The sequence below is a fragment of the Eurypyga helias genome, unplaced genomic scaffold (assembly GCF_000690775.1).
Source record: "Eurypyga helias isolate BGI_N326 unplaced genomic scaffold, ASM69077v1 scaffold8255, whole genome shotgun sequence".
NCBI lineage: Eukaryota > Metazoa > Chordata > Aves > Eurypygiformes > Eurypygidae > Eurypyga > Eurypyga helias.
Genome location: NW_010252139.1, coordinates 27,472 through 52,665, shown reverse-complemented (window position 1 = coordinate 52,665; position 25,194 = coordinate 27,472). Strand labels below are relative to the sequence as shown.

At 43.6% G+C, this 25,194-nt stretch overlaps 1 protein-coding gene across 1 annotated transcript; it reads left to right on the top strand.

The window, feature by feature from the left end:
• Positions 1-366: 366 nt before the first annotated feature.
• On the top strand, positions 367-14,406 carry LOC104510111 (ovostatin-like; the record flags this gene model as incomplete). The annotated part of the gene is made up of 21 exons (XM_010152255.1): positions 367-516; positions 1,110-1,280; positions 1,585-1,708; positions 2,314-2,410; positions 2,744-2,972; positions 4,009-4,132; positions 4,478-4,596; positions 5,548-5,599; positions 6,387-6,470; positions 7,343-7,519; positions 7,679-7,760; positions 8,242-8,398; positions 8,819-8,893; positions 9,919-10,084; positions 10,354-10,574; positions 11,140-11,355; positions 11,771-11,895; positions 12,237-12,327; positions 12,885-12,953; positions 13,886-13,991; positions 14,345-14,406. Coding segments are annotated over 21 exons (2,697 nt in total), but the record flags the coding sequence as incomplete, so codon positions are not given.
• Between the last annotated feature and the right edge of the window lie 10,788 nt (positions 14,407-25,194).

Sequence of the window (25,194 nt, the reverse complement as noted above, 5' to 3'; positions counted from 1 at the left end):
TGAGACTGACTGGCCTGTAGTGTAGTAATGTCATAGTAAAATTTTGATCTTACATGTAAGAATATATGTAAGAATCTTATCTATAAGAATATGATAATAGCAGCAACAGAATCACACTTTATTTTGAATCGTTTGAGGTAGGCTTGATTTAAGTTATCACAAGAGTCTAAGTGTGCTTATTGCCTAAGCCCCCATTAAAGTGGAAGCCTGGCCAACAGAGGCAGTGGAGACCAGACAACCCTCTCCAGTCAGACTATCTGTGCTTTAGCAGAACTGCCTTCTGCTCTCTTTCTTGACCTCCATTCACACACACACCCAGAGAGCAGCAGGGATCAGCCATACCAACATCTGTTTGATAAATTTCAGGTCCAGCTGCACTTCTCTGAAAATCAGATGCGCTCAGCTTCCAATGCCAGTTTAGTCATTGAAGCTGCTGCCAACTCCTTCTGTGCTGTGAGGGCAGTCGATCAGAGTGTGCTGCTCCTGCAGCCTGAGACAGAACTGTCTGCGGAAATGGTAAGCTGCCCAAACAAATGTGTTGTCTCCTTCCACCGCGGCACTGCTTCCTCATCCTCTGTTACAGTGTCTCTCTGGTTGAGACTGCTAGACTCTGTTAGACTTCTGTGGCTTTTTGCATGTGCTGGTCATAAACCTTCTATGGCAATCTAATCTGATCTATGGCGTCTAACAGGCAATGCAAAGCTTTTGTTTCTTGGCAGCTGGAAATCGTCTTTCACATAGGATTTGGTTTAATCAGTGACTGGTCCCTGGCAGCATGGGACCAGTGTATCAGCCACTCCTCCCAGTTTTGTGTCATCATCAGACTTGCTGAGGGTACAGTTTGCCCCATCACCCAAATCGTTAATGAAGATGTTGAACAGGATTGGATCCCGTATTGACTCCTGGGACAGAGCACCAGTTACTGGCTACCAACCAGACTTTGTGCCACTGATCACCACCCTCTGGGTCCAGACAGTTTTCAATCCAGGAAACAGGGCATTGTTTCAAACAGGACATCATCTCAGCTCTGGCAATTTGCAGCACATGACAGTGTAACCAGAATTGATCTTTACACACACACAGGTTTTGTGTTTCCTTCTCCTTCACAGATATACGGCCTGCATCCTCTGCAAGACTTTCAAGGCTACATCTTCAATGGGCTCAATCTAGAAGATGACCCCCAAGACCCATGTGTCTCATCTGACAACATCTTTCACAAAGGATTGTATTACACACCTGTAATGTCTGGATTAGGCCCAGACGTATATCTGTTCCTCAGGGTAAACGTCCTGTACATTACTTAAATCTGGTGAAGTGAGTTTCCACTTATGTAGCTTTAGATATTTCTGCAAATGATGCTGTTAGTAAAACTCAGAAATGACAAACTCTCTTCATGGACATATATTCTCCATTGACTCTGGTGCTTACTGTGGTTTTCCAGCATGCACAAAGCTCCCACAAGTCTCTGCACAGATGTCCCAGGGCATCTCTGTGGTGGAAAGGCAGTAATGGGAAAGAGGGAGGAATGGAATAAACTTCAGCCACACTATGGTTATGACTAACACCAAAATGTGTTTTTTACAGGATATGGGCATGAAATTTTTTACCAACTCAAAGGTTCGGCAACCAGTTGTGTGTACTGCAAGACCTCCACCATATTTCCTGAATGCAGGATCCATGGCTGCTGCACACCACATCAAATCGTCAGGTAATATAGGGGACAGGAAAGAGATGTTATTTTTCTCCTTAAATGAAGTGGTGTTCATGTGGCATGGAGAGCGCTCCAGAATCAAATTGGTATTGATAATGAATATTGGTCTGGAACAGAATGAGATGGCTTAGCGTAATGGCTGATGCCCAAAAAAGCCTTTTAGGTCTACACTTCTGATTCATGTCCAGTTTCATGCTGGGAATTGTTGGCCATTGGTAGTGTGTCACACAAAACTAGCACAGTCGACACTGATTCCCTTCTGACCAGAGCTTGTTTGAAAAGGCAGTGTAACAGTGTGGACAGCAAACAGATCTAAGAGCTAAGAGACCTGAATTCTAGCCCTAGGTCTTATGCTTGTATCTGGAGACTAAAGTGCTACAAGTAATATTTTCCTTCTCTGCGATACCAGGTGATACCTAACTCAGAGATACATAAGTGACATTAATTAATATTTGTATGGCACTACTGATAGTCTCAATTAGAAAGAAATGGGTGAACATTAATCATCCTTCATACTGGCCCATGCATCTTAAAACCTGTCCTTTCTGGAAGTCTTCCTTATATGAACCAGGTTGGACTAAATTCCCATTATCTCTTACCAGCTGAAGTTGCTAGAGAGGAACGTGGGAAGAGACTCATCCTTGAGACTATTCGGGAATTCTTCCCTGAAACTTGGATTTGGGATATAGTCCTAATTAAGTGAGTACTGTTTCTTCCCTCTCTTCTCTTTGCTTTTAAGAGTCACCAGATGTGTCCCCTGATGTCCTTTAAGGTGGCAATTCCTTGCCACTTCTTACATTTGGCCTGGAAGACCAAGCTTTTTCAATCATCACCTGACCTCCTGTCCTTATCATTTCCATGATAAAATTGCACTGAGATGATCTGGGTGATAAGTTCAGGGAGGACTTGAATGTGGGATTTCTGCAGACAGAATGGGGATGTTGCTGATTTCCAAACACCGTTGTCTCTACTAAGAAGCAAGCTATATGAAACTTACCCTTTCTAAACTCATCCTTTATCCATTTCAATCAGCTCTACTGGAAAAGCCAACGTGTCATACGCTATCCCTGACACCATTACCAAATGGACGGCCAGCGCCTTCTGTGTGGAAGAGGATATTGGATTTGGTATGTCTGTGCCTGCCACTCTGACAGCCTTCCAGCCTTTCTTTGTGGACCTGACCTTGCCATACTCTATTATCCGAGGAGAAGATTTCCTGCTCAGAGCCAATGTCTTCAATTACCTTGACCACTGCATTAAGGTACACACTCTAAGACCTTACCTCATCTCCAAAGAAGCTACAGTTTTTGTAGCCTAAAAAAAAAAAAAAAAGGAATTATTGGTGTAGATGACTGGATCTGTCCCTGCACTTCATTGATGTATTGCTCATTCTATCTGACAACCTATCCTGACCAGATCTGTCCTCCTAAGCCACTACAAAGCAGAGAGAGATCTGTGTGAACTATCACTAGGATGGGTGCATAAACAACTGTCTTGAGAGATCCATAGAGGAAGGAAACAAGTGCTTTGCAGAGTATCATTCACCACCCTCAGCCATGCGAGCCATCGGTGGTTTTACTGGGGTCTTTTCTTCAGGGATATATGTGAAAGTGTGAAGAAGTGAGGGCTTGTGCTTGCCAAGCAGAAGAAAGTGGGAAGAGCAAGAAGTGGGGAGCAGACAAACCTTTCTCTGGGGTGAAAGTTCCTGGAAACACCAAATCAGGGAGTAAAAATTCCAGTACTTGCCCTACAGAGTCCAGTTAGAGGCTCTATTGCTCCCAGACACTGGGCGACTGTGCTCTCAATATTCAGGACTTTCCAGGCAAAATGCCTCCAGACCACAGGTGCACTGCACTTCTGCATGGAGGGAGCTTACACACAAAGGGTAATGGAAGAAAGAAAAACAGGGTTCTTGGTTTTGCCTTCTTGTTTCTCATGTTGTAGCTAGGAAACCTAATAAAAAAAAAAAAAAGGCAGGTGTAGAGTCTAGATTTCTTCTGCTTTACTTGAATGCTGAAAATCAGCTCTCCAGTGCCACGAGATCATCAGCAAAGGAGGAAAAATCAAGACACAATTCAGGAATGTTTTTTTCTAAACTCTGTTAACAGTTTGACCTAACAAAACATGAAGGCCTAGGGTTGTCAACAACCTAGAAAACAAGATCTCAGTCACCCCAAGCCTTAAATCTGTTAACACTGGACATAAATAGCAACCATCTCACCCTCCTCTAACTATGAAGCACCATTTGCCTATGATACAAAATCTTCATCCCATTGCACTCTTTTTTCTGTTCGCAGATTAATGTTTTGCTGTCAGATTCCCTTGATTATCAGGCCAAACTCATTTCCCCAGAGGATGATGGATGTGTATGTTCCAAGCAAAGAAAAACCTATGTCTGGAATATTTTTGCTAAAGAAATTGGTAAGTGACTTTCAATGTACACGGTTTTCTGTCCTGAGGCTGATACTAATCAATTTATACCTCACCTGAAAAACTTAATCCTCTTCCAATGTGGAGAACTTGGTTTATCACTGGTCTTTGCAGCTGTCTGGGCTAAAGAGCTTGTCCACAATTGCAGTGTGTTTTATCATTCCCATTTTCAGAGATCAGTTCTCTTCCCATATGTCTCACCCGAGTGACTGAACATTCATTATGTTGCACTATGTAATATCTGTAGATATCCATTATCCGATGAAATTTCTTACTTTAGCCACCATTCCGCATGATAGAGGTCCATTTTTTTCTCTTTTTCTGTTACTATTTAAGGTAATGTCGTATTCAGCAGTAGTGCAGAAACCAAAGATGATGGAGCTTGTGGAGACAAAGCACCTAGGAACATCAGTATTGACTACAAGGACACCCAGATCAGAACACTGTTGGTTGAGGTACTGCTGACAGCTCTTACTGATTGCCCTCTACTCCCTTCCACGAGGAAAGAAAAATGCATCAAAAGTACGAAAAGCAAGTAAAAGTTTTTCAGATTCCCTAAAGAATTCCTGATTTGGCACTACCTGCATCTAGCTGGGACAGGGTCTGGCTGTTAAGTCTAAGACCAAGTCCACTCCCATCTGATATCCTCTTCCATGAGGACCAGCTGTGGACCCCTCAACATCAGAAGGATATAGACCAGTTGGAATGAGTCTAGAGGAGGGCCACGAAGATGCTCCGAGGGCTGGAGCACCTCTCCTATGGTGAAAGGCTGAGAGAGTTGGGCTTTTTCAGCCTGGAGAAGAGAAGGCTCCAGGGAGACCTTATAGCACCTTCCAGTGCCTGAAGGGGCCACAAGGAAGCTGGGGGGGACTTTTTACAAGGGCCTGTAGTGACAGGACAAGGGGTAACGGGTTTAAATTGAAAGTGGGGAGGTTTAGATATCAGGAAGAAATGCTTCCCGGAGAGGGTGGGGAGGCACTGGAACAGGTTGCCCAGAGAAGCTGTGGATGCCCCATCCCTGGAAGTGTTCAAGGCCAGGCTGGATGAGGCTTGGAGCCACCTGGTCTAGTGGAAGGTGTCCCTGCCCATGGCAGGGGGGTTGGAACTGGGTGGTCTTTAAGGGCCCTCCCAACCCAAACCATTCTGTGATTCTATGACACTATGATTAGTGGGTAAACGCACATCTCCCTCATGCAGAGGGGAAACTGGAAATGAAGGACTCCCTCTGATGGGAACTCACTTTTAGTAGCAGCCACATCAAGTATGAACTTGTGAACTGTTGCATCAATTCAGCTGTCTGATGATGCAGGAGGATGGGGCAGTGGGTGTCTATTCTGTTACTGCATGTCTTCTGCATGCTTTCTTCTCATCTGCTGCATGTGTCTCTTCTTCCCTTCACTGCGTAGCCTGAAGGCATCAGAAGGGAAAAGACCCAAAACTTCCTAATCTGTACAAAAGGTAAGAGGTTTATATGCTGCTGTCCTGAGAGGAAATGAAAGGAAGGTTGGAGTTTGCACTCCTTCCTGCAGTGCTCGTTGATGCCGTTCCATCCCTGTTCCCCAGAGCTGCTGCTTAAATGGCAGCCAGTGTGAGTGCTTATAGTTCAATTCTCTGCTGCAACTTTCTGTGTGATCTGGTGCACGACATTTAGGCAGTGTCTGTGCCGCAGTCAACCGTGTTCCAGTGCTAGAGGAAGGATGCTATGACGCTGTCAGAGGAAGATGTCCTTTTTGTTCAAAGTCTATTCTGTGTTTCATGCAGTCACGTTTGCTGTCCTCTGTTCCTAGGATAACTGTGGCTTGCAGCTTTCCACTTCTAGTGGGAATGGAAGAGGGAATATAATGTTGTCTTCCATACATCTTGGTGCTGACTGCAAACAGCTTCCAAAGTTTCCTGGAAGCTCTGCCTAAAAGGGGCGCAACAGAGCCCTGACTCTCACCAACCATCTTTTCCCAAAGATATCCCCTGGGTTCACAAACACTACAGCCTGGGAGCACCAGTTGTACCCTGTTCAGCTGATTTCTGTTGAGCAATGACAGTTACCACGCAATTTGGTCTGTTTTTCACAGTTTTGGTTATGCTGTGCCCCCTTCTCTATTGATGTTCTTGGAGACAGCTGTGAGTTTCTCTCTATCCCTCTCTCTCGAGTGCAGTTTTGCACTGTGCAATTTCTACCGGGAGCATTTCACTACTGTAACCAATGTTCCTATACAAATGACACAACACGCAATATTTTTGTCCCCAGATGATGTGGTTATTCAAGATGTTGCTCCAGATCTACCTACACATGTGGTGAAAGGATCAGCCAGAGCTTCCTTTTCTGTTGTTGGTAAATACACAGTTAATAAAGCATAAAAAGAAATCAAATTAAAAAATATCAAATGAAAGTTTTTTCAGGATTCAAAATGTGAGCGTCCACTCTTTGTGTGAGAAACTTGTTAGCAAAGAGACTGATTTGCACAGTGTCCAGCAATGCTCTTTGCTGCATCAGAGAAATTAAATTTAAATGGTTTACTATTGCATTTGAATGTTTTGTTCTGAAGTAACACAGTTGTGAGTTATAAGCTCAGTCAGACCCAGGCCAGTAAGACTTTTTTCCAGACAAATCAGAGTTGCTTGTGGAATCTTTTTAGTCTTTCCCTGGAAATAACGCATACTTGGTTACAAGACTACTACTCATAAAATCTTTGTAATGTTGGTGATTTCAGCTCATTACAGAAATACCTGGCTGGGTCTGCACTATCTTTGCTAAAAATTGCAATTCAGAGGCTGTCTACGATACATCTGCATAAACAATGTCACTTTTCAACATCAGTTGTTAATTCTGCAATACATTGTTCACTGTAGCATCTCTGAGCTGTTCCACTTCCCTCCTCTGGAAACATAAGTTTCCTGGAAGTTTCCATTTCTAATAAGTATCTGCATCATGTGGCAATAAAATAGGTAGTGTTTCTGATGTGGACATTTTAGACTAAGTAAGGAGAGGCAGGAAAGGGATTTCTTTGACGACTGCAAAGCAGAACAGAACAAATCACTCAATCAGCACTGAAAGCTTCAATGCTTGTTGGAAATCTCTGTGGTACCAGACAGGCTTGCAACCCTAGTTAGGCTTTCCCTGCCTCTGCCTATGGAATGGAAATTACTGTTTTTTTCAGTGACCATGAGTTCTGCTAATCCCCCCTGGTATCTCCTACTCCCCAGGTGACATCATGGGCACTGCCATGCAGAACCTGCACCAGCTCCTCCAGATGCCGTTTGGCTGTGGGGAGCAGAACATGGTCCTGTTTGCACCCAACATCTACGTCCTGGACTATCTGAACAAGACAGGGCAGCTGAGTGAGGAGATCAAATCCAAGGCCATCGGATACTTAGTGAGCGGTGAGAGCTTTGTCATTCCCTTACGATGTATGCTGAAATTCCCACTGAGGCCCAGTGAGCAGAAGCAGCAGCATGGCTATCCTAGCAGTACGGCACAGCTCAGTGGCACAGGGGGTTTCGGTATTAATTAGGAAACGCTCTTCTTCCATCTTTTTGCAGGCTACCAGAAGCAGCTGTCATACAAACATCCTGATGGGTCCTACAGCATCTTTGGCACCAGAGATAAAGAAGGGAACACCTGGTGAGTGGCTGGGAGCAGAAATGTCTCAGAAATGAGTTTGCATTGAATTAACATGATGCAGGTAAGAGGCATCCTAACTAGCTAAATCAGATGTATTCACCTGGCTAGGATGGGGGCTCTGTAAGCACTAAGAAAAATGGGTCTCCACCTCTCTGCCTCCTGGGGAGTGTGCAGAGAGAAGGTGATCCCTAAAGATCCAGTTGACTTTTTGCTGCATGCTCCTGCTGTCTCCCATTAAATCCAATGCACTGCAGTGCTCTGTAGCCAGGATCAGCCTCAAAGTGAGCTCAACACCCTTCCTGTGTCCCACCTCGCTACTATTCCTTTAACTACCCTCTCCTGCAGGAGCATGCAGAGACAAAGCAACTCACCAACATGTTGGCTGTAACTCTTTATGCTTACACCGAACTTGAATGAAATGGCTGATTTTTTCTGTTCCTACTTCCAATGCTCATCTCACAGCTTCAACTTTCCCTTTCAGGCTCACTGCCTTTGTGTATAAATCATTTGCACAAGCTAGTCACTTCATCTATATTGATGACAATGTCCAGGCTCAAACCCTGATGTGGCTGGCAAGCAAACAGAAGCCAGATGGCTGCTTCCGAAGTGTTGGGACACTCTTCAACAACGCCTTGAAGGTGGTAGAGAACTACTTCTTGGTCAAATTTACATTCATCTTTATACCCATCATTAATCATTAAGAACATACTATCCCATTACTGTCTAAAACTATACTCCAAATGCCTGTCCTCTGGCAAGGGCTAACTCTCTACACCTTACAATGACTATTTTCAGCTCAGTCAGCTTCTCCACTCTGTATTTTACTTCTTATGAGCACCTGAGATAGGGTTACTGGACTTGAGGGAGTGATGTTTTTGAGGTGATAGCAGCGGGCCTCTTATGATTTAAGAGCCGTCCCTGCTATGTGTACACTCTACTTCCTTGTGGACTGTCTCCAGAGCAGGCCACAGTCTCCCAGATGGGGTATAGGAATTCATATTTAAAGGCTTCTCACTCCTGCCATTCACTGAAAATTCCTCTCTCTGTGTCTTTTTCAGGGAGGAGTAGATGACGAGCTGTCACTTTCTGCCTACATCACCATTGCCATGCTAGAAGCTGGGCACTCCAGCTCGGTAAGGTATTCAGCTGGAACTGGTCCCCAGCTGTTGTCTTGGCTGCCGTGTCTGCTACAAATTGTTCAGGGAGTAAAGGATAGCAGATAAATGGAGAGGGAGCTCCCAAGAACACGACCCTGCTCTGTTTCCACAGTACTTGCCGTGATAGAACAGTTTCCCATCTCTATACCTCTTTGACCACCAGTATTCAAGTAGAAATTGTACAGACCCCAGTGGGATTAGATCTTCTGTTTGAGACAACCAAGACATTAAGTGACAACTTTTAGTTTTCAAATAAGAAAACCTGAAAACTTATACACGATGGCTTAGATTCAAACATGTCTCAGTCAAGAAAGTAAGTTATTGCAGGTAAATCCATAAAGTCTACAAATGGAACTGAAGCTATGTCTGGAAAACAAGGGTCCATCAGAGTAAAAAGCCAATCTGTCCTTTTTTTAAAAGTAGCTAGTACAAAGGGAACTGCAGCAGTGATGTTAGAGTTCAATATATGAATTTCTGTCTCCAACTTGTCATATCCTTTTTGAGGACCTTCCTGATTAGATAATGCATTAGCCAAGACACAGACTCAAACTGGACTTTTTTCACTTGGTGAAATACTATTACAACTCCACAGAATTAAATTAAAATTACACTAGAGTCACTAAGGTTAGAGACTGCTAGGTTGGATTTGTTCAAGACAACAGACTCTTGACTATAGAAGTGCAGAGTGAATTGTGAACGTGGAGATAAGTAGAAGGAATTAGCTGTCAAAGAAACAGTCTGCTGTTTATATCCGAATATCTTCAAGAACACACTGAAAAGCTGCTTAATTTGTACGACATTTCAGCCTGAAATCCCCTCTTAAAGAATTCTGTATTCTCTCTCCTGAAGTCACTATACAATCTGAAGTGTCATTCTTATTGCTGTAATTGTGACAGGATGAAGAACATGTCTAAAGAAAATAAATGTTTGGCCAGGTAAAGACTTCCATCCTGAATTAGACCCATATGACTTGTTTGTTTGTTTGTTTGTTTCTTTTTAAGTACCCTGTAGTCCGAAATGCCTTTTTTTGCCTGGAGACTGCATCTGAGAAGAATATCAGTGATGTTTACACTCAGGCACTCATGGCCTATGCTTTCTGCTTTGCTGGCAAGGCAGAAAATTGTGAATCATTCCTTAGAAAGCTACAGAAGTCAGCAAAGGAAGTTGGTGAGTTTCAGCTTTTTGGGAAATTTGCGAGGTGGGAAGAGGAAACAGATCTTGCTGATGGTACATGGTCTGACCTTAACAGTATTGAGAATAAAGGCACATGAACCAATCTCCACAAATAATCTATGGAGTTAATTTACAGCACACCTGTTGCTTTGTAGAGCACTTGTGGGAAAGATGCCAGGACATGGTACGTCTCTAAGTCAGCACAGAGCAGTGACACCCATAATCCATTCCAGTTGCTCCTCACCTTCTCTTTGTTTATTCAGCTGGCTCACAGCACTGGGAGCAGGAGGACAGGTCTTCATCAGAAAAATCCCTCTCCTTCCTTGATCATGCCCCATCAGCCGAAGTCGAGATCACCAGTTATGTCCTGTTGGCATTGCTCTACAAACCCAACCAGAATCAAAAGGAGCTCACAAAGGCCTCTGGGATTGTGCAGTGGATCATCAGGCAGCAGAACCCCTATGGAGGTTTCTCGTCCACCCAGGTGCCAAAACTCTCTTCTGCTCCCCAGCCAGTCCTAGGAATTGGGGCATGGGTTCAGAGTGCCAGTAGGATTTTGACTATCTAACTTCTCTTCTGTATCTGCTGTCTCAAACACAGAGACATGAAGCTTTGTCTTAGTAAAATCAGAATAGGGTTTTTCCTCTTCTTCTTAACAATGGAAAGGTTAAAGTCATACAAGAGTAATTTGACTAGCAGCAAATACAGATATTTGTATTGGGGATGAGCCTAGAAAACACCAAGTTGCAGCTGTCATATGAAAACGTGCTCTATAGTTTTGTAGAATACACATGATTTGCCACTATGAAAAACTCTGGAAGTTTGGTCTAGTGCTCAGATTTTATGTTCTGAGACCTTCATATGAGTAGAGATTTCTTCTACCCATGCATGTCAGAATGAAATGTCTCCTTCTATATGGGAACCCTAGAATTAAACACAAATTCAGGGTTTCTTTAGTCACTGCTTTGTACTGGAGCTGTTACTTTGACCTCCTCTGCATCAGTCACACTATGTAGCCAACTGTCTTTTACTATTTTCTTTTCCTTCAGGACACAGTCATTGCTCTTCAAGCCCTCGCTGCTTATGGTGAGGCCACCTACAATTCTGTTACACAAAATGTAGTCATGATCGCTTCTGAAAAGGCATTTGAGAAGCTTTTTATTGTCAACAATACGAACAGGCTCCTGTTACAAGAGACTCCCCTTCCTGAAGTCCCTGGGAAATACAGCCTAACAGTGAATGGCAGTGGATGTGTACTTATGCAAGTAAGTGTCTGCCCTCCTCTTCCTTGTGTCTCACATTCTGCATACAATACAGTCATGCTTTTGATAATTCTCCATCCAACTTTTTATTTTTCCTAATTATTTCATTTCCCTAAACTACTTAAATACTACTTTCCCCATCCCACATTTTGACTCCTGTGGAGTCACAGCATGAAAAAAAGAGGAATCCTTTCTGATCAGCAACTAGTTTCTCTCTGGGAGGTCACTCTGGGTACCAGCACCTTCGTTGTTAAAGAGCAGAAGTCTGATGTGTCTGCCATTGATGTAAGCAAGGATCTTCCCCATAAAACCAAGAGCAACATTGCCAGGAAACTTCACTAAGTCTGACACTTGTTTTCTGGAACACAAAGAAAAACCCTTGTCATTCTTGAACAAAAGTCTTTTTTTCCTCTTCCAGACAGCACTGAGATACAACATTCACCTTCCAGAGGGGGCCTTTGGATTTTCACTTTCAGCAAAGACATCAAATGCTTCCTGCTCACTGGATCATCTGGCAAAATTTGATATTGTCCTCATAAGTAGGTAATACGCCATCCAGCTGCACAGGTGACAAGACGCACAGAGAAGATTGGTCTGTGTATTGAGTTCTGCTTGTAAATTCAAGAACCACGAGCTGATTAATGTGTTGGTGATATTTGTCTGTAAAACAGAATATCCCCAAAAACCTTGTGACAGTAACTGATGGTGTTAGCACATAACTGGCCCCCTCATACTAGGGTGCTCCCCAGTGTCTCCCATCCGAGCCCATCAGCAAGTGCATGTGACTGTTTCCAGCCTCCCAGAGTTGTGTGAAGCCAGGAGCAGAAATTTGAGGTTTGCTTCCCCAGGCATGGTCCAGACTGACAGGGTCTCTGTTGTTTCAGTTACACAGGGAAGCGCAGCAGCTCCAACATGGTCATTATTGATGTGAAGATGATCTCTGGTTTTGTTCCTGTTAAGTCTTCCCTGGATAAGGTAAACTATAGGAGAAATATTAAATTAGTTGACCCAGGGACAGAGGAGAAGACTGGTCATGATGAAAACAGAGGCCTGGTTAAGAATCATCCAGCCACAAGCCCGGAAAGGCATTTACATGGCGGCACTGTCTTCATTACTGGGTGGAGGGCATGCCCTACTGGGAGCTGTGAGGACACAGACCTTCCCACATTAAAAACTAGGAAGGGTTCCAGCTAGAGCCTGACTGGCTGGCGGCTGCATCTGGAACCTGGCATTGCCCAGGCAGGGAAAGGGTGGGAAGTCTACCAGCCTAGTTCTAAAACCTACACAACTGCAGTGCATCTCATGCACTTGGGAAGTGCTCATAACCCCCACTAAGTCAAATGGCATTTTTTTCTCAGTCCCCTCCATCTATTCAGCAACATTTGGACTCTAAAATAATCAGCTGCCAGCCCTTGATACCTGGCTAGGAACAGAATGAAACCCACAGTCACGTGGTGGAAGGGTCTGAGGTAGCACTTGTTTTTTAATGGGTTATAAATATATCTGCTTATCACCATTTCTTTGTTTTGAAGCTTGTTAATGGTCATACAGTGATGCAAGTAGAAACCAAGAAAAACCATGTTCTCCTTTATCTGGAAAATGTAAGTTTTGATTACTGTCTCTTCGATTTTCACAAAAGATGCAAACAGCATGGAATAGATTCACCTACAGAGTGGATACACTCTATAAAGTGCATTTATCATGTTTCCTTCCCCATCAGTTTTCCCTTGTATTCACTAAGCTGCTTATTCCTCAAACTGTATGTGACATGCCAACATCCCAAACAGCTTCAAACTGAGACCTGCCCTACTGGCAACTATAAATAAGTTAGTTTACAAAAAGCACATAAAAGTGCACATGGAATTCTTTCTCCTTTCAGTCAATAGCAGATGAACTCCAGAAAAGAGTTTCCTTTGTGTATGTCCCCTTGCTAAACTTCTCATAAACCTCAGTCCTTCCAACAGGACATGAACCACTGCTCTGACCTCCTCTGGAAAAATTTCCATTCCTTCCCTTACAGGTTAGTTAGGGAATGAACTAGTGTAATGTAATCCTTGGATCAGAATTTACCTATTAAAAGTATATTTGCTTGGAAACATGCAGAATTAACTACAGAAGCCAATATCCCAGTGATATATACCGATTCCAAGTTTCTTGGTGGCACATAATGTTCATGTCTGAAATGGGAGAGGTTGGAATGCCAGACTTTGTCATCCTGACTCTCGGGAGATCCTGGAGGACTAATCTCAGTCCTTTGGGACAGTTTTTCCCTCTCAGGCACTAGGATGTGTAATAACTACAGAATTGTGTAATACAAGCAAAATAGGGAACCTCCAACTCCTCGTGCCAGTTTCACTTCGGACTGTCCAAACACACTTCTCATCCATTTGACAGGCAGATAATGGATGTCCCACACCTGTATGTGTGACATCAGTGGGATTTGTAATATACAGTCGATCAGTTACCCCCCTGGTCTGCTCCAGATGGTAGACAAATATAAAGACTTATGTGATCCCTGTCCCTCCATTCCCAGATCTCACAGAAGAAAAGGAAAGAAATAGCTTTCTCAGTTGAGCAGGACTTTGTAGTGACCCATCCCAAGCCAGCTCCTGTGCAGATCTATGATTACTATGAAACAGGTAAGTCTTTGATTTTAACCAGCATGAAGTGTCAGGGAGGGATGGGGACAGTGGGAATACTGCTTGCCTTGTAGGAGACCCAGAACCAGCGCTACTGGAACCAGCACTCCTCTGAACTCTACCAGGAACTGGAGCTAGTGCCAGGGGAGAGACTCATTGCACTTTACTGAGCTTGGTCTCATGCCCAAGATGACAAGTGGGCATGACTAGAAAGTTATGAAAGTGCATGTCTCAGAATGGAGGAGCTTTCAAGGATCTCCAGCTTAAGCACGTGTAGGGTATATCCATCTCCAGGGAAAGGCACAGGAAGTGGTCTCCAGGCAAACAGGAACATTACTTTCCTTCTTTTCCAGAAGAGTATGCTGTTGCTCAGTATACATCACCTTGCAAAGAGACTGCTGCAGAAATGGACTAATGATCAGAAAAGGTAAGCAAGCCAGGAAAAAAATAAAAATCCAAGAAGCAAGGAGGGTGGAGCATTGGGAAATGAGAGAACAGTTCATAAAAAGAAAGGTAAGAAGGTGAAGTATAAAACAGCATGAGCAGAGGGATTGGCAGGGTGAGTAGAGCAATAATTATTCTCTCAGAAAATAAGAGTCTCCACCAGGCTTCTCGGGGAGCAGCAAGAGCCAGTAGACAGATCCTGTCCCACGCAACATGCTCAGTAGTCTCCAAGTGGGGACCACTTTGCTGTTCATGGGAAGAGCTCAGTCTCTCTGTAGGATGAAAATCAAAGTGCAGAATAACAGAGGCTGGGAAATACCTTCAGAGTTTCCTCAAGAACATTGACGCTTAGCAAGGCATAATCTATATACAACTGTGCTTGATAGCCTCCCTTCTGAAGCTTATGCTTCATGGGCACAAGCAGGCTGCTTCACATGGACTTGGAGAAAACTCTTCCTGTCCAGCTAACACATTATCTGGAGAACACTTGAGCTGACATGAGTCATGGAGGTGGCATGTTGACCAGTCAGAGGTACAATGCTGTCTTCTGTAGAGAAGGTTCAGGTCTGTGTCCTGCTCAGCACAGCAGTTACGCTGTTATCTACTGAGCAGTTCCCAGTGGGTACAGGCACAGCTTGCTGCCAGCCCTTGGTCCACCACTTGTCTGTTTTGCACAGAAGGGGCTGCTTACCCTGTACCCTGATACTGCATTTTATATCCTGCAGCTGTCAGTTTGTTCTCATTGAGGGCATTTTCTTTTGCATTTTGCCCTGCAGGACCATCATAAATGTTGAACAAGTGATCAATCACCCTATTTTCTTCTGTCATTAAGTCCTGGAAGGGGCAATTTCAACTTACTAATCACAGTGGGAGTCTGTGACACGATTTGAGCTAGTGTCTGATCCTCTGTTGACTTTCAGAGCACGTCTCTCCAGATCTGTATCATAATCATGTATGCTTTTCCATCAATAAATCTCCTTTTTACATTAGGCATTGGCTTTTTTTCAGTGTTAGAAACAGACATTTTTTAATGACTGTCCACATGTTATGGTTGCTGGCTGGAGGGGGAGTGAAGAGAGAAATGTTACCTGTGCTGCTGCAGTACTCAGCCTCCTCTCCCAGCTATAGCTGCTAACCACTGGCAATTACTGTAATATGCTGCATGTTCGGTCCCTCCCACCTCTGGAGGATAGGACCCATTGCCCACAGCTGCTGAACAGCCCCTCGCATTTCCCCAGCCCTGCCAGGGTGCTGCCTCTGCACCTGTGGCATAGAGGTAGGGGTTTATGTACGGACAGAGATGCCCAGAGAAGCTGTGGATGCCTCATCCCTGGAAGTGTCCAAGGCCAGGCTGGATGAGGCTTGGAGCAACCTGGTCTAGTGGAAGGTGTCCCTGCCCATGGCAGGGAGGTTGGAACTAGATGATCTTTAAGGTCCCTTCCAACCCAAACCATTCCATGATTCTATGATTCTATGACATCATGGGCACTCTGCATTGTGCTTAATAGAGAGAGGGTGAAGAAAGGTGGCAGATTTCTGTCTAGGCCTGGTGAGTGCCTGGTCCCACATCCTGGATCACCCCCTGCCAGGCCCTTCAGTCCACCAGACCGGCCAGAGTCTGTTCAAAACAGATGACAAGCCTGGATTGTGATGTCCTCTCCCAGCCACCAGCAACAAGCCTCCCCATTTTCCTGCATGTCTTGTCGTTCCCCCACTTGGTTCCACTTGGAGCCATGGTGGTTTCTGCAAACACAAACGCTCTCGGGCTGCAGTGTGCCAGTCGGTGGATGGGTGGGAAGACCATGATCCAGGCATGACCAGAGCCCTGGCAGAAGGGACAAAGGGACAAGGAGGCATGGCTGAAGGGGAAGAGAGCAGCACTGGGAGAGAAATATGGATGCAGCTCCTCTCGCCCTGGAGCAACAACTTCTCTGGCAGCTCTGGCCTACTCACCCCAGGATCTCCTGGCCAGGCCTGGACCGGGACCAAAGTTGGGCAACCTTGCGCTCGCCCACCGGGCTGCAACTCCTGGACAGGAGATTCAACCCCATGCCGGCTTATTTGCAGTGTCCCAGGGGCTGACCATCCACCACACAGGAGAGGGAAGAAAGGGATGGATCTGTTGTGGAGAGGGGGAAAAACAGGCCCCGCTCTGCAAGGGCCTGAGCAATAGTTTGAGCAAAGATGGGAATTGTTCAGCGGAGGACTGAGGACTAGCTTGTGTTCTGGAAGGATCCATTTCATCAGGCACTTTGATAAAGTTGTGTGTGGACTTTTGGAGTTCTTCTTCCCAGTAAAAATGAATCATCATGTCAACACATAATATCCCTTTTCCCAAATCGTATTTTTTGAAAAAGGAACTAAATAATTTGAGAGCCAGTGGGATTTGTGCTTCTGAGTTACTCCAGGCTTGGATCTACAACAAATCAGATGCCTGAGTCTCCACAGGCAGCAGGGTGCTCATGGGATCCGTCAGGCATGTGTGAGTTTTAGAATTGCAAAGGGCTGGCCATCCAAGATATGCACAATACTGATGTTGTAAAAAGCTGTTTCATTAAGTTTCACAGATGAGGAATTTGTGGGGCATGAAATTGCTTTGGGTAGAGTGCAGATTTTCATGCCAAGTACCAAAATTAAAACTTCACTGGCAGTAGGAGGGAAGCAAGAAAGGCTGTGAATTTTGCTTTCCTGACACATCCCAAACTATAGCAACTGCCTTGATTTACATGAGCATCAGACTGGACTAAAGCAAGAGAAATCAGTAGTTACAGCAACAAGGTTGAAAAGGAGAGCAGACTGAGTGGATATGGGTACAGGATGTGCATCTTTCTGGGGGATTTGGGGCCAATTAAACCAAGACTTCAGCATCACACATGGAAGTCATAAAAATACCCCTCAGGTCTGGCCAAATGTTATTCTGTTCAGCCAAACATCATTTTCTCAGAAGAAACAAGTCCTGGGGAATAAAACCAAAACAAACCAAACGAAAAAAAAAAAGCAAGCTGCATTTTTATCATTCTTTTGGAGCTTTCTTTTTCTCTTAGGCTAAATCTGAACCACTAAAATATCAACAGCATTATTTCCCATTGCAGACTCTTCCTCTGCATGCTCAAAATTTAATGTTTATTACATGGTGCTTCAAACACCTAAGTGCTGGTTGCAGTCAGATCTAATAAACATCCTGTGCCCATACTCTTCCTCCAGATTTTTACATGTAGACTCTGTTCTCCCTGGCTCCCACTCCCACAAGGAACAGCAATATTCCTTAAAACACATTCTCATAACTCCCAGATTTCTTTAACGTGTGTTTCTTGGTTCAGCTACATGTTTTGTGGCACACACCTGAAACCGAAGCAAGTTTATTGTTGACTAAGCAAGACAGGGAGACCCACTAGACTGAGTGTCATTTCTTCCTCTGTAATCCAATAATCCTGAGGCGTCATACTGTTCAATCCCAGAGACCTAGGGAGTGATCTAGGTCTCAGAAGGCCAAATCTACTTCAATTTTGGCAAGACACACAGGCTAGGCAAACTCTGTTTCCCCAGGTGTGAGAAAATCAGGTTCACTGGCTCAAGAGGTGCTCTGGGCTACGGTACTGTGCCTCCTCAAAGGCACAGACACTGGTTTACTGTGCTCGTTACTGCACAGGTCAGTTTAAAAAAGCTACCAGAGAATGGAGACAGATATGAGCATCTACTGAAACTGTTGTGCAGGTCCATGGACTGAGTCAGCAACACTGAGAAATGGGAAATGGGGAACTTCACTACGGGGGTCTGCCAGTGCTCTCTTGCCTCCTCTGCAGCTTCTGAACCTCCTGTGAATCTCTGCATGCCTCTGTTAAAAGTACATTAAGAGCTGTTCTGAAATGCAACTTATGAGTAAGAAAGGGATAACTAAGAGTATAACCACTTGGGAATGTCTTTGACTAAAATTCTCTCCCAAGCTTACTTCCTTTTGAGTTACAACCTTCTTGCAAGAGTTTTTTGTGTCATGGGAATTGTTTTGCTGCTCATGTGGAGTTCACACTGAAGGATCTGCTAAAGGCTGATGTCATGGCCTAGTTAAGAGGAAGAGGACTTCCAAAAATCTAGAGAAAAAAACCAAATGGATCTCCCTGGAAAGATGAGATCCAGTTTAGCAGCACTCTCTTGCTTAGGCCCCTCGACTGCTCGCCCAGCTCTCTCATTAGACAAAGGAGACCTTTGTCCAGGGAATTTGGTTGCTCCATATTTTGGCTCAAATCCTGTGTGATCCCTGCAGTGTCACAGGTAATAGTGCCAAGCTGTCAAACAATGGCACAGCAAGACCTCAGCTGTATGTCCTCTTTCATTTTCCAAATCTTGTTATCTACCTGTTGACGTGCAGGTCTTCTCCTCACCACCCTCCCTCTGTCAAATATGAAGTGTGAGTGATGTCCAACCAATTCACTGGTCAGAGAAGACCAGAGATGTTCCAGAGGAACCCTCAATCAAGAAATGACGATTGTCAAAATGCTTGCAGAAAACAACTAAACCTTATTCTCTGATCATTTCTGTGTTGAGTTCATTTGCCACCTACCTGGTGGGAAATTAGGGATGTAGGTCCCTGTCTGCAATCAAATGACCCCCACCACCTGATTCATCAGACAGGTGACACAAAAACATGGTCACAACTCTGTGAAATGCTGGCTGTGAAATGCGTAGCATCAAAGAATAGTTTCCTGAGGAACATCAGTCATGCAGCTTAATTTTTTTGTTCAGTTACAATGAAAAGTTGTTTTTAAAAAAATTCACATAGAGAAGCAATACTGTGTCAGCTAGTCCTGCAGCTCAACAGCAAGAGACAGCTTATTTCTGCTCGATCTTCAAAGGGTCAGGAAAATCCTAAAAGCAAGGCATTACATTGAATACAGACCTACAAGCCTCCTTCAAGGAAACTTGTTGCTCTTGCCCTTTCTGATCCTCTTGCAAGCTCAGCATACCAATCTTCAGATGCCTTTTGGTCCTGTTCTGCAGTCCTCCACTCCCTCTTCCTGCCACACCAGTGTTCCTGCTGGGCAAACCAGGACCTCCCTTAAGAAGAACGATTTCAGCAGAGGTCCTGGACCTTGTGTTGTCACACTGTGTATATAACTTCACAGCTGGGAGATTTTAAAAATCTTATAAGAGTGTGAAGGGAGGGTAAATATGAATGAGGCAGATGGAGGTGGAGGGAATAAAAACCCTCATACTGTGCATAGACAGGGCTCCAAGTGCTTGCTACTGAAGTGCTAACCCTGCACATTTTATTCAGCCTCCCACTCTTTGGCTCAGTACCCACGGGGAGGTGAAGGTTGGGTTACCAGAGGCAATTGCATAACCATGTCACATGTTTCCTACTTCACTTTACTGGAAGTGACTAGCTCTGGGCCACATTGGTTCCCCTTGCTATCCCTCCTGTCAAGGCAAGGTGTGTCCACACTTACTCAGTGACCCGAGGTCTGTGCCACGGTAAAGCTCATGTGGGGTGTCCTACGCACTGAGTGTGGGATGCACAGCTGGCTCACTCCTCACAGCCCCACGCTGCTTAGGTAAGATCTTGTCCTGTTCCCTTCCAACCACTTGTAGGGTATCTCAAAATGTAGCCACAATGTAGGGTATTCCAAAACAGGAAGGAAGTGCAAAGGTACAATGCAGCCAGGCCAGGGCCTGTGGCAGGACACTGTTCAAAAGGATCCTGCTAGATGGCATGTTCTCCAGCTACGTTACAGCATCATGGCTCATACCCCTTTCCCTGACCCAAAGGGCCAAACATCACCAGCTCTGCACAGACTAACAAACATGAGAATATCTGATTTCCTTGGCTCATCGTCCATTAGGACTTCCTGTCTTGCTTTCCTGTAGCATCTTCCACCTCAAAAATATGGTCAAACTCTTATCAACTGAATCCCAGCTCCTCTCTACGCTGAGGAAACACCTGTGTCTTGAGCATCAAATGTCATCTGGCTTAGCTGTAGCACAGAGGCATGGGCTTGCCTGTTGTTACCCAGCAGGTCAGTATCTGCCCTAAACATAAACCCCTTCCATTCTGCTTCAGCTCAACCAGCCAGCTCTGGGCTCGAGGTCCCCAAGGCGCAAGGCCAGCTTCCCCCTACTCCCCAGCATGGCTGGAGGAGTGAACCCTTTGCATAGCCACCGCAGCAAGCAGGTGCTGCATTGGGCGAGTATGGCGTGGTCCATCCCGCAGGTGACAGATACAGCTGTCTTCAGCATTCTTCTAGCAAGGCCACTCAGAGAAGGGCAGTGTTTTGGGGTCTCACTTTTTCGTAGCTAAACGAACTAACACTAAAAGCTAAATAGGAGAAGTCTTCGAAATGACTGTGCCAGGGAAGTATAAGTCTTCTACTGTACTGGCACTCTTAATCATAGCCTTGTGACATGAAATTTCGATGATCTCTGGGGATGGCACCTCTGGGCACCTCTTCTGTTGTTGAACCACCCTTGGGGAAAGCATTTTTTACTTCCATCTGCTCAGCATTTCTCTGCGTGTGGCTTGGCCCATTGCCTCTGTTTCTGCCACTGTGCACCTCTGAGAAGAGCCTGGATCCAACTTCATCCCACCTGTCTTGAACACCAACCTTGGGGCCAGGAGAAGGACCTTCATGAGATGCCTGTATCTCATCTGAGGAGAGAGGGAGCCCAGGCAATATCATCACAGCTAAAACTAAAGATAAACACAAAGTATATATATATACATGTGCATTTTAGAATCATAGAATGGTTTGGGTTGGAAGGGACCTTAAAGATCATCTAGTTCCAACCCCCCTGCCATGGGCAGGGACACCTTCCACTAGACCAGGTTGCTCAAAGCCACAAAATGTGGCTTTGTATGTCTTTTTATATGGTAATGTTTTATCTGAAGAGTCATATAACACAAAAAGAGTATAGTTAATTGTCCCCAGTGCTGTTTTCAGACACTGTTGTAAATGATTTGGCTTCTTCTCTTCTCTTGCTTGGCAATAGTCTCCATAACACAAACATATAATTGAAAACAGATTTTCATTCTTTATTACCTCAGGGATTATCTTAATTTATCTGTAATATCAAAAAAACCCAAATCTGTGAACATGCAGACAGCTAATTTCTTGCTTATATATTTTAAAATTATTATATATTCTCCACTAATTACTTTTAATGGTGGATTCAATAGTAGGATTTCAACAACTGGTCCTACTCTGTGTGTACTGTGCACTATGAGTATCAGACAGATGCACCGAAGATTTCTCATGCTGGAGTGTTTGCAACCTTGGTTGCAGGCTTTTTTGCAACATACAGTGTAGGTTTCTTGTAAGGCAAGACAAAGTTTATACATAGAGATGACTTTTGTTATGAAATAGCTGGGAAAGATGGGTAACACCTACTTGGTATAGGGCTTACCCTACAAATGAGCTAGCCCTAAATCACACATAAATAGTTACAGGACTATTTATAAAACCCAGCTACAGATCCGGTTTGCAATTTAATCGATAAAGTGCATTAAAATGCAAGTAATTCATTGATGCCTTTGCCATGCCTGAATTTACTCACTTGTTCATATGACAACACAGAAATACGGGATATGTTTGGCAGCCCAGTCAAATGAAAGGCAGTTCCTCTGCCACCAGGCCCTTCTCCCAGGTTAAGATATTCAACAGGCCACTTAAGTGGATAATCATTCACTCTGATATTTTCAGCTTAATTTGAAGTTTAACTGATGAAGCTTTTATATGGTGTTTCATTGTATTGCATATCTTCCTTCACTGCACGTTGCGACTTGCATAATGTTCATATTGTCTGAGGTTTTCTGGTAGAGGACCTTCTCTCCACTACGGCCTGTGAAATATTTTGTCCCCCACATAATAACAAACCCTTTTTTATCTCGCTGAGTATTGTTGCTACTCCTATTAATTTATACAAGTACTTTTTCTTGTAATACTTATTTGTCATTTGAAATAAATTTCTTTGGGTTTCTTTTCTTTAGATACATAGGCTGGGAGAACTAATATCATTATTTGGTATCCCTTTAAAATAAAAATACTGAATAGTTTTGGGTTTTTTTTTTCACTGAAGGATATTTTTCAGCCTTTAGCTGAACAGCCAACACAGTTTTGTTAATTGGAGTAGTTAATGTAAGTCTCAGGTTTTAGAGTGACTTTTCTCCCCTGTCCCCATGCAAAGCTGATGTAGGTACTGAAGAGGGACAGTCATTTGACAGAGCTACTGGTTTCAACCAGGGGTTCTTATGTTAAAGTACACGGACTGTTTTAGACACAATACCAATGTTACCAAGAATCGTTTCCTCAGCTTTTTCTTGTCTTTTTCCTTTTCCTCCTCCTCTTGAAAACCAAAGGCTTAATTCCAGTTTACAGCTCTGGTTTGGCTTCGAAGGCTGAGCACTGTGCTACAGGACTTGAGGAGAGGCAGAACAAGAACACAGTAAAGAAGCAGGTGTCTTTCTTGGGATTATTTACCCATGGCTCCAAAAATGCTTAAGACTGCTGGGGCAGACGAGGATTTCTGCACGTAATAGTACTGTGAGAGTACTAAGGATATTTACACCCACCCACAGACACCTTTTCTTCCTGCAATTGCAGTCACTGGTGAGCCATTTACTGGACTGTTACTGAACAATCAGTAGTCATCTACAAAGCTGAACAATAGAAACTGAAAAGAAGTCAGAGGAAAATACACCAGCATTGGGTTAAGGGGATTAAAACTGATCGATTAAAATTGATTGATTAAAAGTGCACATTGAAAAATTATACTTGTTTTCTACCATGATTATAAACTTGGAGGTATTGGACATTTAACATTTTCCTGTCCATCTTTGCTAGGCAGTGCATTGAAGACTGCAAGGCTTATAGGAATCTTTGCAGAATAAGGTTTGTTGTGATTGGAATTTATCAATATTTATGATGGCCTGTGTTTTTTGTCAGGCAGTACAATTCAAAACAATATATTTTTAAGTGCCAGTGGAAAGGGATCTGTGAAAGAAATATTGTGGAGAATTAAATGCTCCAGAAAATAAAAAACTTGTAACAATGAGACATTCAGGCAAAGCAGAAGTGGTCCCATGGCACCCGTTTCTTATTGACCTGGTGTCTTGTCCCATTTCAGTATAATAATACCTGGAAAGGAAGTCCAATGTGCCAGCACATGTAACTTACCAGTATATCACTATTACTTCTCTGAGAATTATCTAGAATTAAGCTAATTTTCTCAAGAGTTCTTCGGAACAAAATAAAATTTTAGAATAATGACATAGTTTTAATTTAGCATTGGAAATAAGTAAGTTTTAAAAACCTTCTATGGAACAATCGAAAGATGTGCTACACCTCATAGTGAGAGTAAACATGTAATTATTCATTTTCAAGCAGGATGAACCCATTTTCATTGCTATGACTCAGTATAGAAATCCACTCTGCTTGGAGGGTTATAAGAAATTAGATTTAGGCCTTTTGGCTATATGGATCGTTTATTGTTTTGTGGCCTAATTTAAATTCTTTGTGATCAACAGTTATGCACAACGATCCACTTAGGTTTTGCACTGCCTTAATATGGGGTCTAGTCACTGACGATACAGCTACTGGCAGGCTGTCTCTTGATCTGTCAGGTGTACAGTGACTTCAGTAACACATGCATGAAGTATTATCATAAGAGGAAATATGTTTCATATGGTTAGAATAATGACTGCAAATTCACTGAAGCCATCGTGTATGGCAAAGATGCTGCATGCTTTTCTGGCCTGGGTTTGACCACGCAGCTTTGAAAATACTGCTTTAATTACGGTGATGCAGCTCAAAAGATACAGACAGAACAACGTGTTCTAATTAAAGATCGTTTATCAGACCAGCTAGTTTTGTCAGAAAAACTAGCCAATCTTTCAGACATGCTCCTTCAGGTCTGAAAAAGCACCAAAAAGTTTTCAAGCTAAATGCGAGTTCAAACTGATTATTCTGAGTGTTGAGAGAGAGGAATCAGCTCCAGCACCAACTACCTGATCAAGGTGGTCATTGAAGTGTCAGGAAGCCAGTAAGTAGTTCCTGGGGGACTGACAAACAGGTGTTTTCTACCTTGTGGATAGTAAATCGGTTAGTAGAAGACAACTATAGTGAATAGGATCTCCACTGAATGGTTTTGATGGTCCGGTAGATCTATGAATTTTAGTTTTGCATGCTTTAAAGTGTACTTTGCACGTATCCGTTCAGATTTCTTTCTGGCTTCGGTTTACGACAGCCTGAAAAACAACAGGCAACTTGGGGTGAGTCATGTTTTTCAGCAAATGCCCAGGGCGCTGTTGCTTTGCAAACTGCTGTTTTGCATGAGTTACTTACTGGAGAAGTCGAAGATGGGAGAGGACAGACAACAGGGGACATTTCTGGAGAAAGATCTGTATGGTTTTTATTACTTGCTGGTTACGCAACCATTTTTTAAATCAAAAAATTTCCATCTCTAACTGGTAATCTGCTAAAACTTTTTGTTTACATGAGTGTGTGTGTTCATTTCTTCCCTGTATGACATTTATATAAAGTGTAATATACACATCCCCCCCCCCAGCAGATGCTGGCTGCCTCCCAAATGTTTTGCTAACTTTTGTGGTTTATAAAAGGTGTTAAATTTTATTCTATGAGAGACCGTGTCTTATTTTTTAACATCGTTCTTTCATCCCCTGGAATTTCTCCTTATCCTTTGCACAGCTCTTCCCTGCAATTTATGTGTCAGAATCAGGACACACTGTATAGCTAACGTTCAGTTTTAACAC